Source organism: Ranitomeya imitator, chromosome 5 (genome assembly GCF_032444005.1).
Source record: "Ranitomeya imitator isolate aRanImi1 chromosome 5, aRanImi1.pri, whole genome shotgun sequence".
NCBI lineage: Eukaryota > Metazoa > Chordata > Amphibia > Anura > Dendrobatidae > Ranitomeya > Ranitomeya imitator.
Genome location: NC_091286.1, coordinates 431,799,940 through 431,823,279, shown reverse-complemented (window position 1 = coordinate 431,823,279; position 23,340 = coordinate 431,799,940). Strand labels below are relative to the sequence as shown.

At 45.3% G+C, this 23,340-nt stretch overlaps 1 protein-coding gene across 2 annotated transcripts in view; it reads right to left on the bottom strand.

Annotated features, from left to right (window-relative positions):
• Window positions 1-21,478, bottom strand: part of CCDC50 (coiled-coil domain containing 50) — an 82,927-nt gene extending 61,449 nt beyond the window's left edge. For both annotated transcript variants that reach the window (XM_069727116.1, XM_069727117.1), the window contains exon 1: window positions 21,201-21,478. In XM_069727116.1, coding sequence (XP_069583217.1) covers window positions 21,201-21,249 — 49 coding nt within the window. In that variant the 5' untranslated portion in view covers window positions 21,250-21,478. The remainder of the gene's footprint in view (window positions 1-21,200) is intronic.
• Window positions 21,479-23,340: the final 1,862 nt, after the last annotated feature.

The window sequence follows — 23,340 nt, the reverse complement described above, 5'->3', positions numbered from 1 at the left end:
GAGCACAGCAGGTGCAATGACATCACGGCTGTACACTGTACAGACCGGAGCAGCGGGGAAAATTTTGGTAAGTAGTTTTGTCTTAATGGTCAGAACTTGTAGGAAACTGGAGATAATCATACTGTGTGGGAGAACTGGGAGGGTATCAATGCAGTGGTAGTGTGGATCAAGATAAAAAGTAGTTATGAGCAAATATACTCGTTACTCGAGATTTCACGAGCACGCTCTGGTGACCTGCGAATATTTTTTAGTGCTCGGAGATTTAGTTTTTCTTGCCGCAAGCTTAAACATTTACATCCATTAGCCAGCATAAGTACATGTGGGGATTCCCTAGCAACAAGGCAACCCCCACATGTACTTATGCTGGCTAACAGATGTAAATCATTCAGCTGCAGCAAGAAAAACTAAATCTCCGGGCACTAAATAAAATACTCGGAGGACCCCCGAGCGTGCTCAAGAAATCTCGAGTAACGAGTATACTCGCTCATCACTAGTAAAAAGGTCTCACTCAGACATCAGTTTGGCAGGGTTTTTTTTCCCCCACTGATAAAGAATTTTTTTTTTCCCTAATGGCCACATCCAGTATTTGTAAGCAAAAATCAGGGGTAAAGTATAATAGACACACGCGCTCCACAAATCACATAACAGGAAACACAATGTTAAGGCCCCTTCACATTAAGCGACGCTGCAGCGATACCGACAACGATCCGGATCGCTGCAGCGTCGCTGTTTGGTCGCTGGAGAGGTGTCACACAGACCGCTCTCCAGCGACCAACGATCCCGAAGTCCCCGGGTAACCAGGGTAAACATCGGGTTACTAAGCGCAGGGCCGCGCTTAGTAACCCGATGTTTACCCTGGTTACCAGCGTAAAAGTTAAAAAAAAAAAAAAACACTACATACTTACCTACCGCTGTCTGTCCCCGGCGCTCTGCTTCTCTGCACTCCTCCTGTACTGGCTGTGAGCACAGCGGCCGGAAAGCAGAGCGGTGACGTCACCGCTCTGCTTTCCGGCTGACCGACGCTCACATCCAGTACAGGAGGAGTGCAGAGCACAGCGCCGGGGACAGACAGCGGTAGGTAAGCATGTACTGTTTGTTTTTTTTTTACTTTTACGCTGGTAACCAGGGTAAACATCGGGTTACTAAGCGCGGCCCTGCGCTTAGTTACCCGATGTTTACCCTGGTTACCAGTGAAGACATCGCTGGATCGGTGTCACACACGCCGATCCAGCGATGTCCACGGGAGATCCAGCGACGAAATAAAGTTCTGGACTTTGTTCAGCGACCAACGATCTCCCAGCAGGGGCCTGATCGTTGGTCGCTGTCACACATAACGATTTCCTTAACGATATTGTTGCTACGTCACAAAAAGCAACGATATCGTTAACGATATCGTTATGTGTGAAGGTACCTTAACACCTCTATGCAGCAACCATTGATTCTGAGCAGTTTCCTGGGAGTATGTTTGTTGAATGATTTGTACTCAGCACAAAGCAAACAAACACAGGGCCAGATAGTCTACACTGCTGCTTCAGATCAGATCTGCTCAACTCATAAGGGTACCGTCACACAGTGCCATTTTGATCGCTACGACGGTACGATTCGTGACGTTCCAGCGATATCCATACGATATCGCTGTGTCTGACACGCAGCAGCGATCAGGGACCCTGCTGAGAATCGTACGTCGTAGAAGATCGTTTGGAACTTTCTTTCGTCGCTGGATCTCCCGCTGTCATCGCTGGATCGGTGTGTGTGACACCGATCCAGCGATGCGTTCGCTTGTAACCAGGGTAAACATCGGGTTACTAAGCGCAGGGCCGCGCTTAGTAACCCGAAGTTTATCCTGGTTACCATTGTAAATGTAAAAAAAAAAAAAAAAAAAAAAAAAAAAAACAGTACATACTTACATTCCGGTGTCCGTCAGGTCCCTTGCCGTCTGCTTTCCCGCACTGACTGACTGCCGGCCGTAAAGTGAAAGCAGAGCACAGCGCGCTGTGCTCTGCTTTCACTTTACGGCCGGCAGTCAGTCAGTGCGGGATACAGACGGCAAGGGACAGACACCGGAATGTAAGTATGTACTGTTTGTTTTTTTTACGCTGGTAACCAGGGTAAACATCGGGTTACTAAGCGCAGCCCTGCGCTTAGTAACCCGATGTTTACCCTGGTTACCCGGGGACCTCGGCAGCTCTCCAGCGACCACACTACGACTTACCAACGATCACGGCCAGGTCGTATCGCTGGTCATGATCGTTGGTAAATCGTATAGTGTAACGGTACCCTAAGACAGGTATATAATGCCAGTGAAATGGAGTTTAAAAGATACCCATTACCAATATGTTATCGAAAGCCTCGAGTGAATGAGAATTCATGCACTTAGGGAAGGGTTACACCACCACAAAAAAAAAAAAAAAAGCTTCATCCAGAAAACTGACATTTTTTTTCTCAATTGTCATCCATATATAATTTTTTATTTTTTTTTACAGCAGTAGCTATTAATCATTTATAACAGCATTTACAGTTTCATATGTTACAGAACTGGAACGTATCTGTGAAATTCAGATACTATAGACACGACAGCTGATGTTTTTGCGCACCCATGGACCTGAATGGGCGAGTCTCATCTGATCTACAGAAGGAAGTAACGCAGGATTTTTAAATTTTTTTTAAATTATATTATCACTCAGACCGAAAATATGGTTGTGCGAATGGTCCCTGACTGATATGGTACATCTGCGCTAGACACAAAGCAAACTATGGAGAAACCCAAACTTTTTGTGGGAAAAAAAAAAAAAAAATTGACAGCCGCCTTTCTCGTCAACAATCATCAGTACGAGGGAGTTAATAATTAACAAGACGTTACACAACAGCTCTGTTCTGTGAGTAATGGAAATGGAATCTCCAATAGCTACATTTCATCAGGATTCTGTGGAGAATTAACCCGTCTCCAAACAACTCATATTTCCGTAAGCAGCAACAGCGCTTTACAGAAAGGGTAGAAACAAGAGCAATCTTGGTGTAGTGTCCCAATATGAGCAGATCCTTAAAGGGACACTGTCACCTGAATTTGGAGGGAACAGTTTTCAGCCATAGGGGTGGGGTTTTCGGGTGTTTGTTTCACCCTTTCCTTACCCGCTGGCTGCAATATTGGATTGAAGTTCATTCTCTGTCCTCAGTAGTACACGCCTGCGCAAGCCAACTTTCCCAATCAATGAAATGCAAGGCAGAATCTACATACTCACAGAATGACAATAGTTCCCTTTTACCAGATGGAGAAACACAAAAGGTCTCTTATGAAAAGATGATCGTTAACACTCGTTCACGATTATCTAGTAGTGGAAATTCCGCTTTGCTCAGACCCGTCTGGCACAGATGGCACCCATACCCATTATGGTCTTTGGTACTGTTCCTTTTGCAGACCCTGGATCATACATTATCATGTTGAGATATAGATATATATATTTATTAATAGTCATGTTGAGTACAAGCGATATCCCTTTCACTTGAATGCTACAATACTGTGCACAGTCACTATAAAATGTACGGTGTCGTTGTTCAGGTATACAATGAAAAGGCCACATATTGCATATTATCCGGGATTAGAAGAGCCAGATCCACACTGATCTCATTATTTGCCTGCTTTAAGGAACCACCTTGGATACTGCGATTATGGAAAACCCCTTTATGCGACAGCTCTTACACGTGTCTGGATACACTCCACTTACAAATAGACTTGTAAATTCCGCTCTTGGCTATATTAAAATGCAATCAGTACAAGATAGGAAAAGGATTTACAAATAAGTAACTATTTTATAATCACAGATCTTTATCTATGTAACGATGATGACCATCTTTGGCAGCATTGCTAAAGACACAACCAGTCTATAGGTTTTTGTTTTTTTTTTTGCATTTTAAGCCAAGGAGGAAGATTGACTGCTGTGAGCCATGCTGGGTGCCAAGCCTGGGCAGGAAGTGACGTTCACAATGTATACGGCTATATTTATACCACAGCCTCACAAGTCACAAATAGGATCAGGAACATTGATTAAACCCTTCATTACATATGAGGTATCAGAATAGAATATACTGTACAGATTTTGCCATTGATTTAGGGTTATTTTTTGTCCCATCCATCCAAAGTTGGTAGCTCCAAATAGGTGGCATAGACCAAAAATGACAGCATCACCCACAGCACTTCAATGGATGCTTAGGTTTTTTAAGATACCAATTTATTCACGGTGTAGCACAAATCTTATACCCCTGAGCATGTACACTTTGTAGAGCTCTCTTTAATGTATAGGAAGTCTCTCCATTGATGACCCTTTATTTTTGAAGTGCTGTTTACAATAACGGGTAGATAAAATAAAATCTTGAGCATGCAACATTTGGAGACAGACAGCTCGGACCACTCACTTCTGCTCCCATCCTACCCTCATACTAGAACATTAGGTCCCATTCATACATCCATATAAAACTAGTACTGGTGTCAGTGTTTTTCGGTCAATGTGCCACCAGTGTATTTCCAGTATGGCTAAAGAAAAAGAAATTACCCAGCTTCTCCTATAACACTGGTCAACACACACACAAAAAAATAAATCTATATATATCATCAGCAGAGGTAATATGTCTATTTTATGGAGTTTGATGTGCCAAGTCCAAAAATATGCTTAGTTTTGCTCTATCACAAAGTTTCTGTGATAAGAAAAATACTTCTATTACGTCATTTCTGCATTTGCAATGTATGTGGTTTTTCCTGTATTAGGCTATGTGCACACGTTGCGGTTTTTACCGCGGAACCGCTGCGATTTTGATGCTGCGGGTCCGCAGCAGTTTTCATTGCGTTTACAGTAACCGGTAAACCCTATGGAAACCGCAAACCGCTGTGCACATGCTGTGGGAAAAACCGCGCAGAAACGCAGCGGTTTATAACCCGCAGCATGTCACTTCTTTGTGCAGAATCGCAGCGATTCTGCACCCATAGAAATGCATTGATCCGCTTACTTCCCGCATGGGCTGTGCCCACCATGCGGGAAGTAAGCGGATAATGTGCGGGTTATACCCGGGGTGGAGGAGAGGAGACTCTCCTCCAGGCCCCGGGAACCATATTTGTGGTTAAAAAAAGAATTAAAATAAAAAATAATGTTATACTCACCTCTCAGCGCTGCACGCGGCCGTCCGGTCTCAGGTTTGCTATGCGAGCAGGGCCTGCGGTGACGTCGCGGTTACATGACCGTGACGTCACGAAGGTCCTTGTCGCACAGCATCTTTGGAACCGGACCGCCGCCTGCAGCGCCGAGGAGATCGGGACGTCAGAGGGTGAGTATATCATTATTTTATTATTTTTAACATTACTATTTGATGCTGCATATTGCTGCATATGCAGCATCAATAGTAGGAGTAAAATCCTGCAGTGGAACCCGCAGGACAAACCGCGATAAATCTGCAGGGATAACCACAGCGGGTTTGCCTTGCAGATTTATCAAATCCGCTGCGGGAAAACCCGCAGGGACCCGACGCAACGTGTGAACATGGCCTTATTCCCACTTATTTGCTTGTCTTAACTGACTTTTCTTATAGGGACAACATCAGTAAAGGTTTTAGTGAGTTTTATGTGAAGGAGTATTGTCAGTGCAGTCAACCAATGACCGCTTCTCGGAAGGTCACGTTATGGGGAAGAGCTAACTGTTATGAGGCAGTAAGATTTGAGTCAGTCAGAAAAGGATGGTGATGGCAGCAAGGACTGGAATGTGAGACTCTGACAGGAGACAGGCCTCTACCGGGATCTGAGCACTGCTATAGGGAAATAGAAGGGAAGGCAGCGGACAGCCACCATTGTGAGAGGATTTTCACTGCATTTCTGGGAGGCCAAGTCGCCTCAGAGGGAAGAAAACAGCTCAGCCACTGAGGTGTAAGTGAGTGAGGGTCTCCACTGAGAGAGAACCTGAGAGCAGCCAATATCCCACTGAGAAACTGCCTGTCTGCAAATGTTCATCTGTAAGGAATAGGCCGACCCATTTACCTCACAACTGTATATAGTAATCCACCAGATTACAGAGGCAGCTTGTATTTAGAACTGATTTTACCGGAGTAGTCTCTGGGGAAATATCTACATATAGTCGGTCGGCTCATCACATTTTTTTTTTTTTTTTTTTTAGTTTGTCACCATCATTGAACTGAACTTACTCTACTGTTTGATCTGATTTAAAGGAGAAAAATGCCCCGACAATGTATTACTCATCCGATCAGATTCTGCTATGTGTGTGGTTCTTTTACACCAAAAGGCAAAGTACGTTCACTCACTCATGATATTAAAAAGATGTACCAGATGCACTTTAAGTGTCCACTTGGTGTTCAGGACAAAAGCTGGGCCCCTCATGTGATATGGTCAAGTTATTCAAATGGTCTTCATGACTGGTTGAATATGAAGAAAGTGGCTATGCCATTTGCTGTTCCCATGATTTGGAGAGAACCAAAAATCATAGTGATGACTGTTACTGTTTTGACAAACTGAAGGGCTTTTCTACAAAGAACAAACATAAGATTAATTACAGGTACCCTGAACTTGAAACTGTGATTAGGTCAGTTCCACATGATGGTACCTTGTCAGTTCCTGTAACACCGTTGTCTGGATTGGATGAAAATGAAGCAGAATATGAAGACTATGGAGCTGAAGCTACTGGCAAATATATGGGAGACCTCAAGTCAAGATGAGTATGTACCTGATGGAGCAGCCAGAAAGCTTTAGGCTATGTGCACACATACAGGTTTTTTCGCGGTTTTTCACACTAAAAACGCTCTAAAAACAAGGCATTATGCATTCTATCAATTAGAATGCATTCTGCATGTTTTGTGCACATGGATTTTTCGCGGAACAAAACGCATTGCGGTAAAAAAAATGAGCATGTTCATTATTTTTGCGGATTTTCTGCGTTTTTCCCACAATTCTATGCATTTGGGAAAATACGCACAAAAAACGCGTCAAAAACGCATGCGGATTTCTGGCAGAAATGTCCGGTTTTTGTCAGGAAAATTTCTGCAAGAAATCCTGATGTGTGCACATACCCTAACTCAACATGAATTAAATGAGCTCATCACAGATATTTCATTGTCAAAAGATAAAGGCTGAACTTCTTGCATCTAGGTTGAAACAGAAGGATCTTCTTCATGATGATGTCAAAGTGTGTTATTACTAAAACAGAAGTAACACTAACAATGTTTCACAGTTGATGGACCAATGGTGCACTGTAATGTGAATGGCCTCTTTGTAGAACTGAATCAAGAGTATTTTGTTGCAGATTAGAATTCTTCCCTCAAAATCTTGGAGATGTAAGCCATGATCAAGGTGAGCGGTTTCACCAGGACATTAACCCCTTTCTGCCAGCTGACAATAGTATGTCAGCTAGCAGACTCCCCTGCTTTGAGGTGGGCTCCGGCAGTAAGCCCACCTCAAAGCTGCGACACATCAGCTGTTTTCAATAGCTGACAAGTGCCCGCAATGGGCGCGAGCGGAATCGCGATTCGCCTGCACCCATTAACTAGTGAAATGCCGCTGTCAAAGTCTGACAGCGGCATTTAACAAGCGCCGCCAACCACACGGCTGGAAGCGCTCGCACCGCTGACCCCCGTCACATGATTGGGGGTCAGCGATGGATTGCCATAACAACCTGAGGTCTCCTTGAGACCTCTATGGTTGTTGATGGCTGATTGCTTTGAGCGCCACCATGTGGTCGGCGCTTAAAGCAACCCTGCATTTCTGCGACAGAGATGATCAGTGCTTCACCTCTATGTAGCAGAGGTGATCAAGTTGTGCATGCTTCTAGCCAAAGGTTATTGAAGTATGCCAAAAAAAAAAAAAAAAAAAAGGTTTAAAAATATAAAAAAAAAAAAGAATAGTTCAAATCACCCCCCCTTCGCCCCAATCAAGACAAAAAAAATAAATAAATAAATCACACCTACACATATTTGGTATCGCCCGATCAATTGGAAAAAAATAAAAATAAAAAATAAATAAATAAATAAACACCTACACATATTTGGTATCGCCCGATCAATTGGAAAAAAAAAAAAAGGATTAACCTGATCGCTAAACGGCGTAGCGAAAAAAAAAATCAAAACGACAAAATTACTTTTTTTTGGTCGCCGCGACATTGCATTAAAATGCAATAATGGGCGATCAAAAAAATGTATCTGCACAAAAGCGGTATCATTAAAAACGTCAGCTCGGCATGCAAAAAGTAAGCCCGAGATCACGAAAAATGAAGACGCTACAGGTGTCGGAAAAATGCGCAATTTTTTAAAGCAAAGTTTGGATTTTTATTTTCACCACTTAGATAAAAAAGAACCTAAACATGTTTAGTGTTTATGAACTCGTAATGACCTGGAGAATCATAATTGCAGGTCAATTTTAAACATTTAGTGAACCTAGCAAAAAAGCCAAACAAAAAACTAATGTGGGATTGCACTTTTTTTTTGCAATTTCATCGCACTTGGAATTTTTTTTCCGTTTTCTGTTACACGACATGGTAAAACCAATGGTATCGTTCAAAAGTACAACTCGTCCAGCAAAAAATAAGCCCCCACATGGCCATATTGATGGAAAAATAAAAAAAATAAAAAAGTTATGGCTCTGGAAACAAGGGGAGCGGAAAACGAAAACACGAAAAAAGCTCCGGGGGTGAAGGGGTTAAAGTAATTGAACACCCCTACCAGGGTTTTTTGGAATGACTCAATGATGGCAGATTACTGTTGGATGTTATATAGGGACAACCCTGAAAAATCATAACAACAGACCAATGTCAAGAACTTTTAATTTCTGCTCATATTTTGTTTCTATTTTGCATGTGAAATTATTTTGGTTCAATAAAACTGTTTTGTAAGGTGAAATTTTTTTTCTGATATGTAGATGACTGTTTTCTTAGGGCTCATACTCACTTGCGCGAGACTCGGAGGAGTCTCGCACAGCAATACCCGGCGATGCTGCCGGCACTCAGATCGGAGCATGTGGCCGCATAGGAATACATGCAGCCACACGCTCCGCTCCTTTGTGCCAGGTGCGGTGCCGGGTATTGCCGTGCGAGACTCATTCGAATCTTACGCAAGTGAGTATGAGCCCTTAATGTCGCCAGAATATTTTCTATACCTTATAATAATGATCCTGCTCCATGGAAACTATACGAGCTACAGAAAAACTATATACATTTAAGTTAAGACAAAAAGATGATTCAGAAAAGTACAAAGTCACCTGCGATGATTACAAATAAATATTTTTTGTAGACCTGTGTACTTTGCAGTGTTGAGCACAGACAGCGCACCGACTGTACACAGATGCCGTCCATGTGCTGTGTTTTTCACAGACCCACAGATTAGTTGTATTGGCCCTTATCATTCGTGTTGCCGGTAAACAACAGACATGTCTCCTTACACGGACACATGGTCAATGTAAAAACACAGACATGTGCACAGCAGCATAGGTTATAATGGGCACCTGTGGCTTCTGAGAAGAAAAAAAAAAAAAAAAAAGACATACAACAAGGACATGTGAAGGAGGCCTGAGGCCGGTTTCACACGTCAGTGGCTCCGGTACGTGAGGTGACAGTTTCCTCAAGTACCGGAGCCACTGACACACGTAGACATAAAAATCAATGCATCTGTGCAGATGTCATTGATTTTTTTTGCGGACCGTGTCTCCGTGGCGCACGGATTAGGCTGGAGTCACACTAGCGAGTTTTACGGACGTAAGAGCGCAGAAAATACGTCCGTAAAACTCGCCAAACAAACGGCACAATTATTCTCTATGCCCCTGCTCCTATCTGCCGTATTTTACTGATCCGTATTATATGGTCTTCTACGGCCGTAGAAAATCGCAGCATGCTGCGTTTGTCACCGTATTGCGCAAGAAAAAAAAAAAGCCAATGAAAGTCTATGGAAGCCCCAAAAATACGGATCACACACGGACCAGCAGTGTGACTTGCAAGAAATACGCAGCGGTGTTAGAGAAAAGCCGGCAATTCAGTGCAGTGTACAGTAAAATCACACTGACAGCTTCCAGTAGAATAGGTAGAATAAATGGGTACACATATATATGTATATATATATATATATATATATATATATATATATATATATATATATATATATATATATATATATATATATATTCAGTGAGACACATATATGTATATATATTATTACTTCATACAGCGCTAGATAGCTTTAAAGCCGGTAATTCAATTACCGGCTTTTGCTATCTCCTTCCTAAACCCGACACGATATGAGACTTGGTTTACATACAGTAAACCATCTCATATCCCCATTTTTTTTTGCATATTTCACACTACTAATGTTAGTAGTGTGTATATGCAAAATTTAGCCGTTCTAGCTATTAAAGGGTTAAATGGCGGAAAAAATTGGCGTGGGCTCCCGCGCAATTTTCTCCGCCAGAGTAGTAAAGCCAGTGACTGAGGGCAGATATTAATAGCCTGGAGAGGGTCCACGGTTATTGGCCCCCCCCCCGGCTAAAAACATCTGCCCCCAGCCACCCCAGAAAAGGCACATCTGGAAGATGCGCCTATTCTGGCACTTGGCCACTCTCTTCCCATTCCCGTGTAGCGGTGGGATATGGTGTAATGAAGGGTTAATGTCACCTTGCTATTGTAAGGTGACATTAAGCCAAATTAATAATGGAGAGGCGTCAATTATGACACCTATCCATTATTAATCCAATACTAGTAAAGGGTTAAAAAAAAAAAAAAACATTAAAAATTATTTTAATGAAATAAAAACAAAGGTTGTTGAATTAATTTATTCTACGCTCAATCCTTCTGAAGACCCTCGCTCTGTAACAAAGTAAAAATAATAAACCAACAATATACATACCTTCCGAAGATCTGTAAGGTCCCACAATGTAAATCCATCTGAAGGGGTTAAAATATTTTGCAGCAAGCAAAAGCTCCCTGGCTCGAGTTCATAAGAGGCACCCTCTGCTGGTTGTCCTCATATGAACTCGAGCCTGGGAGCTTTCTAGGAAAGTTCCCACGATCTAGGAACAACCAGCAGAGGGCGCCTCACCGCAAATGAAGGTAAATATAGGTCATTGACCTACTTTACCTTCATTCTCCAGGGCTTTGCAGCCACGAACAACGTTGCATTAGCAGAGCTCGTGGCTGCAAAATATTTTAACCCCTTGAGATGGATTTACATCGTGGGACTTTACAGATCTTCGGAAGGTATGTATATTGTTGGGTTTTTTTTTTGTTTTTTTGTTACAGATCGAGGGTCTTCAGTGAGTGGATTGAGCGTAGAATAAAATATTACAACAACCTTTGTGATTTTTTCATTAAAATACATTATTAAAAAGTGTTTGTGTATTTTTTAACCTTTTACTAGTATTGGATTAATAATGGATAGGTGTCATAATTGACGCCTCTCCATTATTAATTTGGCTTAATGTCACCTTACAATAGCAAGGTGGCATTAACCCTTCATTACCCCATATCCCACCGCTACACGGGAATGGGAAGAGAGTGGCCAAGTGCCAGAATAGGCGCATCTTCCAGATGTGCCTTTTCTGGGGTGGCTGGGGGCAGGTGTTTTTAGCCAGGGGGGGCCAATAACCATGGACCCTCTCCAGGCTATTAATATCTGCCCTCAGTCACTGGCTTTACTACTCTGGCGGAGAAAATTGCGCGGGAGCCCACGCCAATTTTTTCCGCCATTTAACCCTTTAATTTAATACCTAGAACGGCCAAATTTTGCATATACACACTACTAACATTAGTAGTGTGGAATATGCAAAAAAAAAAAGGTGATATGAGATGGTTTACTGTATGTAAACCTGGTCTCATATCATGTTGGGTTTTAGGAAGGAGATAGCAAAAGCCGGCAATTGAATTACCGGCTTTAAAGCTATCTCGCGCTGTATGAAGTAATAAATATATATATATATATATATATATATATATATATATATATATATATATATATATATATATATACACATATACGTGTCTACTGAGAATATTACTGTCTACTACTGTCTGTCTGTCCTGGAAACCCCGCGTCTCTGATTGGTCGAGGCCGCCAGGCCTCGACCGATCACCGACGGGCACAGCGACGATGATGTCATAAAGGACATAGAAATCCCACGTTTCTGATTCAGCGACGGGCACAGTATCGACGTAGATGTCATAATGGTTGCCATGGCGACGATGATGTCATAAAGGTTGCCTCGACCAATCAGCGACGGACACAGTCTGCCGCGAATTCTGGAATCATCATTGTCCATATACCACGGGGACATGCATATTCTAGAATACCCGATGCGTTAGAATCGGGCCACAATCTAGTGTGTAATTAATATATATATATATATATATATATATATATATATATATATATATATATATATATATATATATATATATATATATATATATATATATATATATATAGCTTTTTTTTTTTTTTTTTACACATGGATCCCTTGTATAGCCGTATGTCGGTATTGCAAGCCTGCGAGAAAAAACACGCAGTACGGATGCCATTCGGATTACATACGGAGGATGGCATGCGCAAAAAACTCTGAAACACCCTGCCTACGGAGGAGCTACGGAACACTATTTGGGGGACTTTTCAGCATATTACGGCCGTAATATACGGACCGTATTGTCTTACGCTGAGTGTGACTCCAGCCTTACACGGACCTGTTGTCCGTGTGCAGTCTGTGTGCCGTGCAGGAGACAGCGCTACATTAAGCGCTGTCCCCCCCACTGGTGCTGAAGCCGCAATTCATATCTTCCCTGTAGCAGCGTTTGCTGTAGAGAAGATATGAATAATCGTGTTTAAAATAAAGATCTATGTGCCCACCGCCCTCCCACCCCCTGTGCTCCCCCCCCCCGCTGTACTGAAAGCATTAAGCTACTTACTGGTAGCGGCATTTCTCGGAGGCCCATGACAGCACGACGAGAGAGGGGATCCGCCCATTAGGAACAGGAAACCTACAGATACAAAAGGGCGGCACCTCTCCCTTGCCTCAGTTGTATTTCAGAGTCTTGAGAGGACTACCGCGGTTAGTGGCACAAAAATATACACTATATACAGATTATATACAAAATTTCAGCCATATATTGGAACTGGGTATCATATGTGAGATATATACATTTATAGGAAGTGCAACCCCCACGTGAATAGGGAGGGAACTAAGGGTGCCGTCATGGGCCTCCGAGAAATGCCGCTAACAGTAAGTAGCTTAATGCTTTACTCGGACTCCCATGACAGCACGACGAGAGAATTACAGAGATGTAAGGTACCTTAGGGAGGGACTATGGCCTGTAGCACCCTTAACCCGAATGTGAGATCAGAGGAAGCCCCCAAATCCAACCTATAGTGTATAAAGAAGGTGGACGGGGATGACCATGTGGCCGCCTTACATATCTGGTCGATTGGTACTCCAGATTTTTCCGCCCAGGATGTAGCCATGGCCCTGGTGGAATGCACCCTCAGATTCTGCGGAGCCGGACCCCCACCTGCAGTATAAGCCAAAGAGATAGCCTCCCTAATCCACTTTGCTAGTGTGTACTTTGATACCCTGAGTCCCTTTCTAGGATTTTGGAAAGATAAAAATAACACATCATCTTTCTTCCATGTGTCGGTAACAGAGATGTATTCTAGCAGGCATCTCCTAACGTCTAATATATGGAGTAGTTCTTCTTTAGGGTTAGCAGGATTGGGAAGGAAGGATGGTAAAATTATCTCCTGTGACCTGTGAAACCGTGACGACACTTTTGGTAAATAGGCCGGGTCCGGTCTGAGGATTACCCTATCTGGTAGAAACTCTGTATAAGGGGAAACCCTGGAGAGAGCTTGTATGTCTCCCACTCTACGGGCAGATGTAATTGCTACAAGAAATGCCGTCTTAAGGGATAAGGCCTTAATTGAAGCTGATTGAACCATTACAAACGGCTCTCTAGTCAATGCTGACAGGACTAGGTTGAGATCCCAAGGCATATATCTATCTTTATGTATGGGTCTAGACCTACTAGATGCTTTAATGAACCTTGAGATCCAATAATTATTGGCGATGTTACAGGAAAATAGAGCCCCTAGGGCCGAGACCTGTACCCTTAGAGTACTAGTGGATAGACCTAGCTCTAAGCCTTTTTGCAGGAATTCTAAGATTTGTTTTATAGGTATTCCCTCTTCTAAATTGAAGTCAGAAGAGGCCAGAAACTTCCGCCAGGTCCTAGCGTAGATTGTTGTTGTTATCGGCTTCCTACTTTTCATAAGGGTCTCAATTAAACTCGGGGAGAACCCTTTGTTTTTTAGTAACGCCCTTTCAAAATCCATGCCGTTAAATGAAGATTCTTTACTTGCGGATGACTGATCGGACCCTCGTAGAGCAAATCTGGAATCTCCGGGAGTACCCAGGGATCCTCCACTGACATGATCCTGAGCCAAGTGAACCAGGCCCTTCTGGGCCAGAATGGGGCAATCAATATAACTCTGGCTCGATCTTCTCTTATCTTCCTGATTACTAGGGGTATCAGGCCTAGTGGAGGAAACGCATAAGCCAGCTGAAAATCCCAATTGATCAGAAAGGCGTCTACCGCCAGAGGATTCTCCCTGGGATTTAGGGAACAGAATTTTATTGTCTTTAGGTTGTCCCTAGTGGCAAATAAATCTACTTCTGGATGTCCCCATTTGTGGACAATCTGATCGAACACGCGATTGTTTAGGGACCACTCCCCTTGCCTCAAGGTGTTGCGGCTTAGAAAGTCCGCTTTGACATTTTCTTTTCCTCTTATGTGTAGAGCGGTTAAGGATAAGAAATGATTTTCCGCTGTCTGGGACAGACGATCCGCCACTCTCATCAGTGATTCGGAATGAGTTCCACCCTGATGATTTATGTATGCGACCGCCACCTGGTTGTCCGAGAGGATCTTGACATGATGACCCTGCAGATATATGAGGAATTTTTTCACTGAAAGTTCTACTGCCATTAACTCTTTTTGGTTGGAGGAGGCTGATGTTAGGGGAGGGGGCCATAGACACTAAACTATCATGTCATCCATGTGTGCTCCCCAACCCGAAGGGCTAGCATCTGTTGTTACAATACGTGTTACCTGTGACACCCAGGGAACTCCCGCCGATAAGTTTTCATTGTCTAGCCACCACCTAAGAGATGTAAGAGTTTTTGGACCTAAAGTAATCTGACTCTGCAGGGACCCATGTAGAATTCTATCATTAACCAGCACCTCGGATTGTAACGGTCTGGTGTGGAATTGGGCCCAACGGACAGCGGGAATGCAAGAGGTTAAAGATCCTAATAGTGACATAGCCTGTCTAAGGGTCATGGATGGTTTATCAATTGCCTTAGACACCTGTTGCTGGATATGTAACAATTTGTCGGGTGGAAGACAACACTGTTGGGATTCTGAGTTTAACAACAGTCCTAAGAATCTTTGTATTTTTGGGGGCTGTAAACGAGATTTCTCATAATTTATGATCCACCCCAGACGCTCAAGTTTGGATGTGGCTGTTTCTAGTTGAGACAGGCAATGGTCTGCTGAGCTCCCTACTATAAGGAAATCATCCAAGTAGGGAATGATCAGGATGTCGGACTCTCGTAAGTGCGCTATGACCTCGGCCACTAGTTTTGTAAACACCCTAGGAGCCGCTGATAAGCCAAAGGGGAGAGCTCTGAACTGGAAATGGCGAATCTGACCCCCCATTGACACAGCTACTCTCAGGAACCTCTGGAAATCTTCATGTATCGGAACATGATAGTATGCATCTTTAAGATCTACAACTACCATGAAACAGTGATTAAACAACATTTTTATTGCCGAATTAATTGTTTCCATTTTGAACGATTCATTGACCAGGAACTCATTAAGACATTTGAGATTTATGATCGTTCTAAAAGATCTGTCTGGCTTCTTGATCAGAAAAAGAGGAGAGTAAAATCCCCTTCCTCTTTCTGATTCTGGAATTTCCATCAATACGTTTTTGGAGCATAAGTTCATGACCTCTGCTTCTAGAGCTGCTTGCTCAAGGGGGGAGGAACGTAAAGGGGTTAATTTAAATTTTTCTCGAGGCCAGTGATTGAAGTCCAGCCTTAGACCTTTAGTAATAATGCCTCTGACCCATTTACTGTTCGTAATGTCAAGCCACGCTGAGGAGAAAGCTGACAATCTACCCCCCACAGGGATCGCTAGTCATTGGTCCGGTTTTTTCTGATCTTTTGAGGAACGGCGAAACATGTAGCCTGTACCTCTACCGCGTCTGTCTTCCCATCTGAAACTTTCTGTAGTGGGAGAGGACCCGCGTTTCTTCCCGCGACCAAACCTTCTTCGATTGAAGCGTCGGCGGTAGCATGCTGAATACAGACTGGGAAATTTCTTTTTGTCATCCCCTGCCTTTTCCAGCAACTCATCCAGCGCTGGACCAAAGAGATATTGTCCTTCACACGGAATAGTGCAGAGTTTAGTTCTGGACTGAATGTCACCTGACCAGCATTTTAACCATAAGGCTCTGCGAGCCGCGTTAGATAGTCCTGCCGCTCTAGCCGCCATTTTGACAGAGTCCACAGATGCGTCCGATAGGAACGCCGCAGCATTCTGAATTGTTGGTAGAGCTTTCAGAATAGAATCTCTGGATGCACCGTCCTTAAGCTGGGACTCTAACTGATCTAGCCAGACCATGAATGACCTGGCTGTGCATGTTGCGGCCACGGCTGGTCTGAGGGATCCTGCCGCCATCTCCCAGGTACCTTTAAGGAAGATATCTGCCTTCCTGTCCAGAGGATCTTTGAGGGTCCCCATATCCTCAAAGGGTAATGAGGCTTTCTTTGACGCTTTTGCTACTGCCGCGTCCAACTTAGGGGCTTTATCCCACGTATCCACAACCGGATCATCAAAGGGATACCTGCGTTTTAAAGCTGGCGGTAAGGCCCCCTTTTTTTCCATTCTCGGAGGATCAAGTCCTGGATCTTCTCGTTTACCGGAAAAGATCTATGTTTTTTACGATCTAATCCACTAAACATCAACTCCTGTTTTGAGAGCTGTGATTTGGGTTCCTCTATACCCATCGTGCCTCTAAGTGATTTGACCACTTTGTCAATCTTATCCAAGGGTAGACAAAATCGTCCAGACTCCTCATCCGATGAAGAGGAGAAAGGACTAGAGAGATAGGTACTTTCCTCTCTTTCCTCTTCCGAAGAATTAGAGTCCAGAGGGGTCCTATGCTTCGAGCCTTCCGCTTGGGATAGGGACCGTAATGATTCCCTTACTTCCAGCCGGATCATTTCCTTTAAGTTTGCCGCACTCACGGACTCTTCTGCTACCTAGGGGAGGACAATATAGGTGATAACCACTATCTGACCTAAAGTCACTTCCACCCAACCACTCCTGTAGACCTCACCGTCTGTTGTATACAGGGGGCACATAACTTTTTAGAACAAGAGTCAGGTAAGGGGACTCCACAGAGGGCACACTCCTTATGTTTTGACTTGTCCGTACTCTTCTTCCCCTGGAAAGATAAAATATAAGGGGCCCGCGTCACAGAGTGAACTTTCACGTAGATCACTTACCCGTGCGCCAAAGTCAAGTACCGGAATACGAGGGGGTTCTTTCCTAGTCGAAGCTCTGGATCCCTGCTCGGATGAGCTTTTACGACTGGGCTGGTCGCCTCTATCTTTCTGCTTGGGCTTCTGACGCACCTCGTCTGGCAGCTGCTGCTGCTGCTCACCACCACTCTCCATGACGAATTGCGACCAAAAGCAGGGTTCTATCATTGTAACCCGCTTAAATCCCCCTTGGATGCGGTCAGCAGATGGGCCAGCGCTGTCCCCATTGGCCCCAGACACAGCAGGGAGGGCAGGAGGACTAGCGGACGAACCGGCGTTCAGATGCGATGGGCGCCGCCATCTTGGACCGACCGCGCATGCGCAGACGTCCGGCGACCCGGAAGCGGCTACCAGCTCCGCCCCCCCACGTCACTGCACCCGGAAACGCTCCAGCACACGCTGAGAGTGGTGCAGGACGCCGGGAATGGATCGGCAGCGCTCCGGGAGCTCACCCACACACCTGAGCCCGGCACCCGCAGCCACGCCGCACCGCTGCACCACCAATGGGAGATACTTACCTGCGCCGACGCTGATGGAGGCAGGAAATCCTCCGGACTCCGCTCCCTGCTGCGAACGCCACCGCATGCAATCCAGAAAGGACCACCGTGGCGTCTCCAAGGATCTCCGCGCCGGCCGAGGTAGGAGACCCCCCCGCTACCGTATTCGGCCGGCCGGCCTGGGCTCCTTCTGTAGGCACCCGTCCCTTCAGGAACAGGAAACCAACTGAGGCAAGGGAGAGGTGCCGCCCTTTTGTATCTGTAGGTTTCCTGTTCCTAATGGGCGGATCCCCTCTCTCGTCGTGCTGTCATGGGAGTCCGAGTAAAATACTCACCCAGCTCCCTCGTTGGCTGTCGCTGCTTCCTGTCCTGGCCGCACCTTCTACTGTATGCAGCCACGTGGGGCTGCTCATTTACAGTCATGAATATGCGGCTCCACCCCCATGGACCTTTATTTTATACACGATAAACTTAAAAAAAAAAAAAAAAAGGATTATTCATATCTTCTCTGCAGCAAACGCTGCTGCACAGAAGATATGAATCGCGGTTTCAGCACGATGCAGGGGACAGCGCTAAACTTTAGCGCTGTCTCCTACACGCTCCATGTGGGGCACACGTGTGCCACACTGATGTGCCACATAAACGCAGGGGCACACGGACAATTCCGGTACCGATTTTTTCCGGTACCGGAATTATGTGGAGGTGTGGGACTGCCCTTACATAGTATCAGAGCCTAGTAATTAGAAGGACATACCTGGCTATATAGCAGTATATACAGACATCTGCCCAAATATTCAGACTTCCTAATAAATCTATGTACCAGTGATTTTGAATAGTCAAATCTGCTGCTGTCAGAGCATGCTGGGATTTGTAGTTTTGCAGCATGTTGGACACTACAGCTATATTCACTACAGAGTAACAGAGGCTTCATCACAAGTTCCATTATGTTTGCCAGTTGAACAAAAGATGTCTGCTGCATGATTGCAGGTTTTTGTTTGTTTGGTTTTTTATTAAAACGATGAGCACCCCATCAAAATTCCAATGGACCTCATGAATCACTTATGTCCCTCATAGGACGGATTTGTTTCTTCAAGGCATTCTGTTAACGGAACAAAAAAAAAAAAAAAAAACACAGAAGTCCAGATGCCAGTGTGAACAGGGCCTTAGCAATTTTTTTACATATGCTGTAACTAAAAGGCCACGATCACACGTTCAGCATTTTACCTCAGTATCTATCAGCCAAAACCAGGAGTGGGACAATCTGAGGAGAATAGAAACACGTCACCACTTCAGTATTTATCACCCACTCCTGGTTTTGGCTGATAGATACTGAGGTAAAATACTGACCATATACTGAACGTGTGAATGTGGCCTTAAAGGGCCACTGTCACCCCCTCCAGCCGTTATAAACTAAAAGAGCCACCTTGTGCAGCAGTAATCCTGCATTCTAACAAGGTGGCTCTTTTAGTTTTTTGTTCATGTATTCCCAAAATAAAGCGCTTTGAAACTTATCCAAAATACCTCTCTTTGTCCATGGAGGCAGGTCCTGACTCCCCAGCTTTAACCGGTACTCTGCTGTCACTCACATCTTTAGGGGCTTTCGGCGCCGGCCCCTCCGCGCTTTTTTCGCTTCAAAACCGGCGCCTGCGCTGTTTACAACTGTGTGGGGCAGGCGCAGTGAGCTCTGGCTGTCTGACATCCCAGCCAGGCTTGCAGACTGTGCGGCCGCCCTGCCTATGAATCCCAGCCCCGCACTGTGCAAAATGCATAACACACTGTGGGGCTGGGATTCCCAAGGTGGGTGGCCGCACTGCCCGCACAGGCGCAGTCTGCAAGCCTGGCTGTGAGGTCAGACGGCCAGAGCTCACTGTGCCTGCCCCACACAGTTGTACACAGCACAGGCGCCGGTATTGAAGCGAAAAAAGCGCGGAGGGGGCGGCGCCGAAAGCCCCTGAAGATGTGAGTGACGGCAAAGTACTGGTTCAAGCTGGGGAGTAAGGACTCGCCTCCATGGAGAAAGAGAGGTATTTTGGATGTTTCAAAGCACTTTATTTTGGGAATACATGAACAAAAAACTAAAAGAGCCACATTGTTAGAATGCAGCATTACTGCTGCACAAGGTGGCTCTTTTAGTTTATAACGGCTGGAGGGGGTGACAGAGGCCCTTTAAGACCCACATCATCGCTATATAAATACAATATAGACGCTGCAAACCTGACACTGCAATATACAATCTGTGCACAGAATAGAAGAAAAAAGGAAGAAAAGTCACACAGAAACTTTCATTTCCACCACAGAATTATATTAGCATCTGAACATTTGTGAGGCGTTCTTCAGTGATGGAGGTAAATGACGGACCATGAGGAATCTGTCACCATCTACAAACATCACAGCAGCAAGTCGTGCTTGGACACAGCGGTCACACTGGCCGGGTCCAAGCGACACACAGGTGGCAAAAAAAAAAAAAAAAAAAACACTTTTTCCCCTTTTTTCTTATACCCATCAGCTTTCAAAGGGGGGGTTTACAAAAGCCCTGTCCATAGGAGCAGCTAAAAAAAAAAAAGCACACAATCTCCCCCATTAATCCTGGGGTCCGTTATCGTCTGCAGCGCTCACATCCCGTCGACAGCGCTGCAGACGATAACGGAGCTCAGCTGCTCTGACTGGGCCGGCGACACGAGCTGCGGAGGTCACCGACTGGCTGCAGCGCTGTTGATGTTGGGTTCAGCGCTGCAGACGATCTTAGACACAGGGAGGAGGGGCTGACACTCCACACTGGACCTGGGGAGGGGGAGTAAACAAAAGGGTTTATTTATTAACAAACTGCAGCTAATGGACAGGGCTCTCTGGACACAGCGCCATATGTCTATCCTGGAAAGTGACATTATTCCATTAGAGCCACCACCAGCAGCAGTAATAGTCATGTGCCCCCTGTGGTGACAGACACTGTGCCAGCAGGTGCCCCACACCAGGCCCGGCGTCACCAGCTCTGCCCGCGCACAGGAGAGGGTTAATAGGGGCCGGGTAACCCTCGGTCGCCCGTGTCCCCGAGCCTGAGGACACAGCACCCTGCGCGCATTTACCTTCCTTGACTCCAGGCAGCTTGGAGCTGTCGATAGTGAGTTCAGTCATGTCTGCCGGGTGCCGTCACTCCGCCCTGGGTGTCGCTCAGGTCAGTCAGCCCTGAGGCCGCACACTGCCCGGTATGGTGGCCTGGCAGATGTCATCGGCGGGGGATCCCTGAGACGGATCAGATCGCCCGATGACAGAGACGTGTGCAGGAAAACTACGCTGCAATCAGGGCAGCCTACTAGGATTGTATGGAAGGGGAGAGAGGACAAAATACGTTCAGGGCTGGGCTAGTCAAACAATCGCATGACATCATGTGCTCGGGCAGCTGGAGCTTTAACTCCTCCGCTGCTGGATCATCCTGGACCATTAGCTGCTTTACTTTGTATATTAATAAAGTCAAAGAGGCTGTGAACGATTTTTTTTATTATTATTTGTGCGAGTTTGAATGGTGATTGTATCCAAAGGTACAGTATGAAGGGAGCCCTACAGTGTACAGAGCAGAGAGCCCTATATACGGGCAAGTGTCGGAATACCGAGGCTCTACAATGGCACCAGGTATCAGGGGTATAACAGCTTCTTCTGCTAGAATAATCCCTATACCGTGGACAGGTGAGGATGGGCCACAGCAACCAAAAATCACAGTGGTAAAATCCTGGACAGAAACTAAAGTTTGTATTTGCATCACGGAAAGAAGATTGGGGAAAGATGGGGGATATGAAAACATGGGGAATGGGGAGATGCAGGAAAGCTGGGGAGTGATGAATGAATGGAGGGAGATGCAGGAAAGCTGAGGAATGATGAATGAATGAGGGAATGGAGGGAGATGCAGGAAAGCTGAGGAATGATGAATGAATGGGAGAATGGAGGGAGATGCAGGAAAGCTGAGGAATGATGAATGAATGGGAGAATGGAGGGAGATGCAGGAAAGCTGAGGAATGATGAATGAATGGGGGAATGGAGGGAGATGCAGGAAAGCTGGGGAGTGATGAATGAATGGGGGAATGGAGGGAGATGCAGGAAAGCTGAGGAATGATGAATGAATGGGGGAATGGAGGGAGATGCAGGAAAGCTGGGGAGTGATGAATGAATGGGGGAATGGAGGGAGATGCAGGAAAGCTGAGGAATGATGAATGAATGGGAGAATGGAGGGAGATGCAGGAAAGCTGGGGAGTGATGAATGAATGGGGGAATGGAGGGAGATGCAGGAAAGCTGAGGAATGATGAATGAATGGGGGAATGGAGGGAGATACAGGAAAGCTGGGGAGTGATGAATGAATGGGGGAATGGAGGGAGATGCAGGAAAGCTGAGGAATGATGAATGAATGGGAGAATGGAGGGAGATGCAGGAAAGCTGGGGAGTGATGAATGAATGGGGGAATGGAGGGAGATGCAGGAAAGCTGAGGAATGATGAATGAATGGGGGAATGGAGGGAGATGCAGGAAAGCTGAGGAATGATGAATGAATGGGAGAATGGAGGGAGATGCAGGAAAGCTGAGGAATGATGAATGAATGGGAGAATGGAGGGAGATGCAGGAAAGCTGAGGAATGATGAATGAATGGGAGAATGGAGGGAGATGCAGGAAAGCTGGGGAGTGATGAATGAATGGGGGAATGGAGGGAGATGCAGGAAAGCTGAGGAATGATGAATGAATGGGAGAATGGAGGGAGATGCAGGAAAGCTGGGGAGTGATGAATGAATGGGGGAATGGAGGGAGATGCAGGAAAGCTGAGGAATGATGAATGAATGGGGGAATGGAGGGAGATGCAGGAAAGCTGAGGAATGATGAATGAATGGGAGAATGGAGGGAGATGCAGGAAAGCTGAGGAATGATGAATGAATGGGGGAATGGAGGGAGATGCAGGAAAGCTGAGGAATGATGAATGAATGGGGGAATGGAGGGAGATGCAGGAAAGCTGAGGAATGATGAATGAATGGGGGAATGGAGGGAGATACAGGAAAGCTGGGGAATGATGGGGGAATGGAGGGAGATACAGGAAAGCTGGGGAGTGATGAATAAATGGGGAATGGAGGGGCAATTCGGGAAATCTCGGTAGAATGGTGAATGAATGGGGGAATTGAGTGGTGATTCAGGAAAACTGGTGAATGATGAATGAATTGAGGGAGATGCAGGAAAGCTGAAGAATGATGA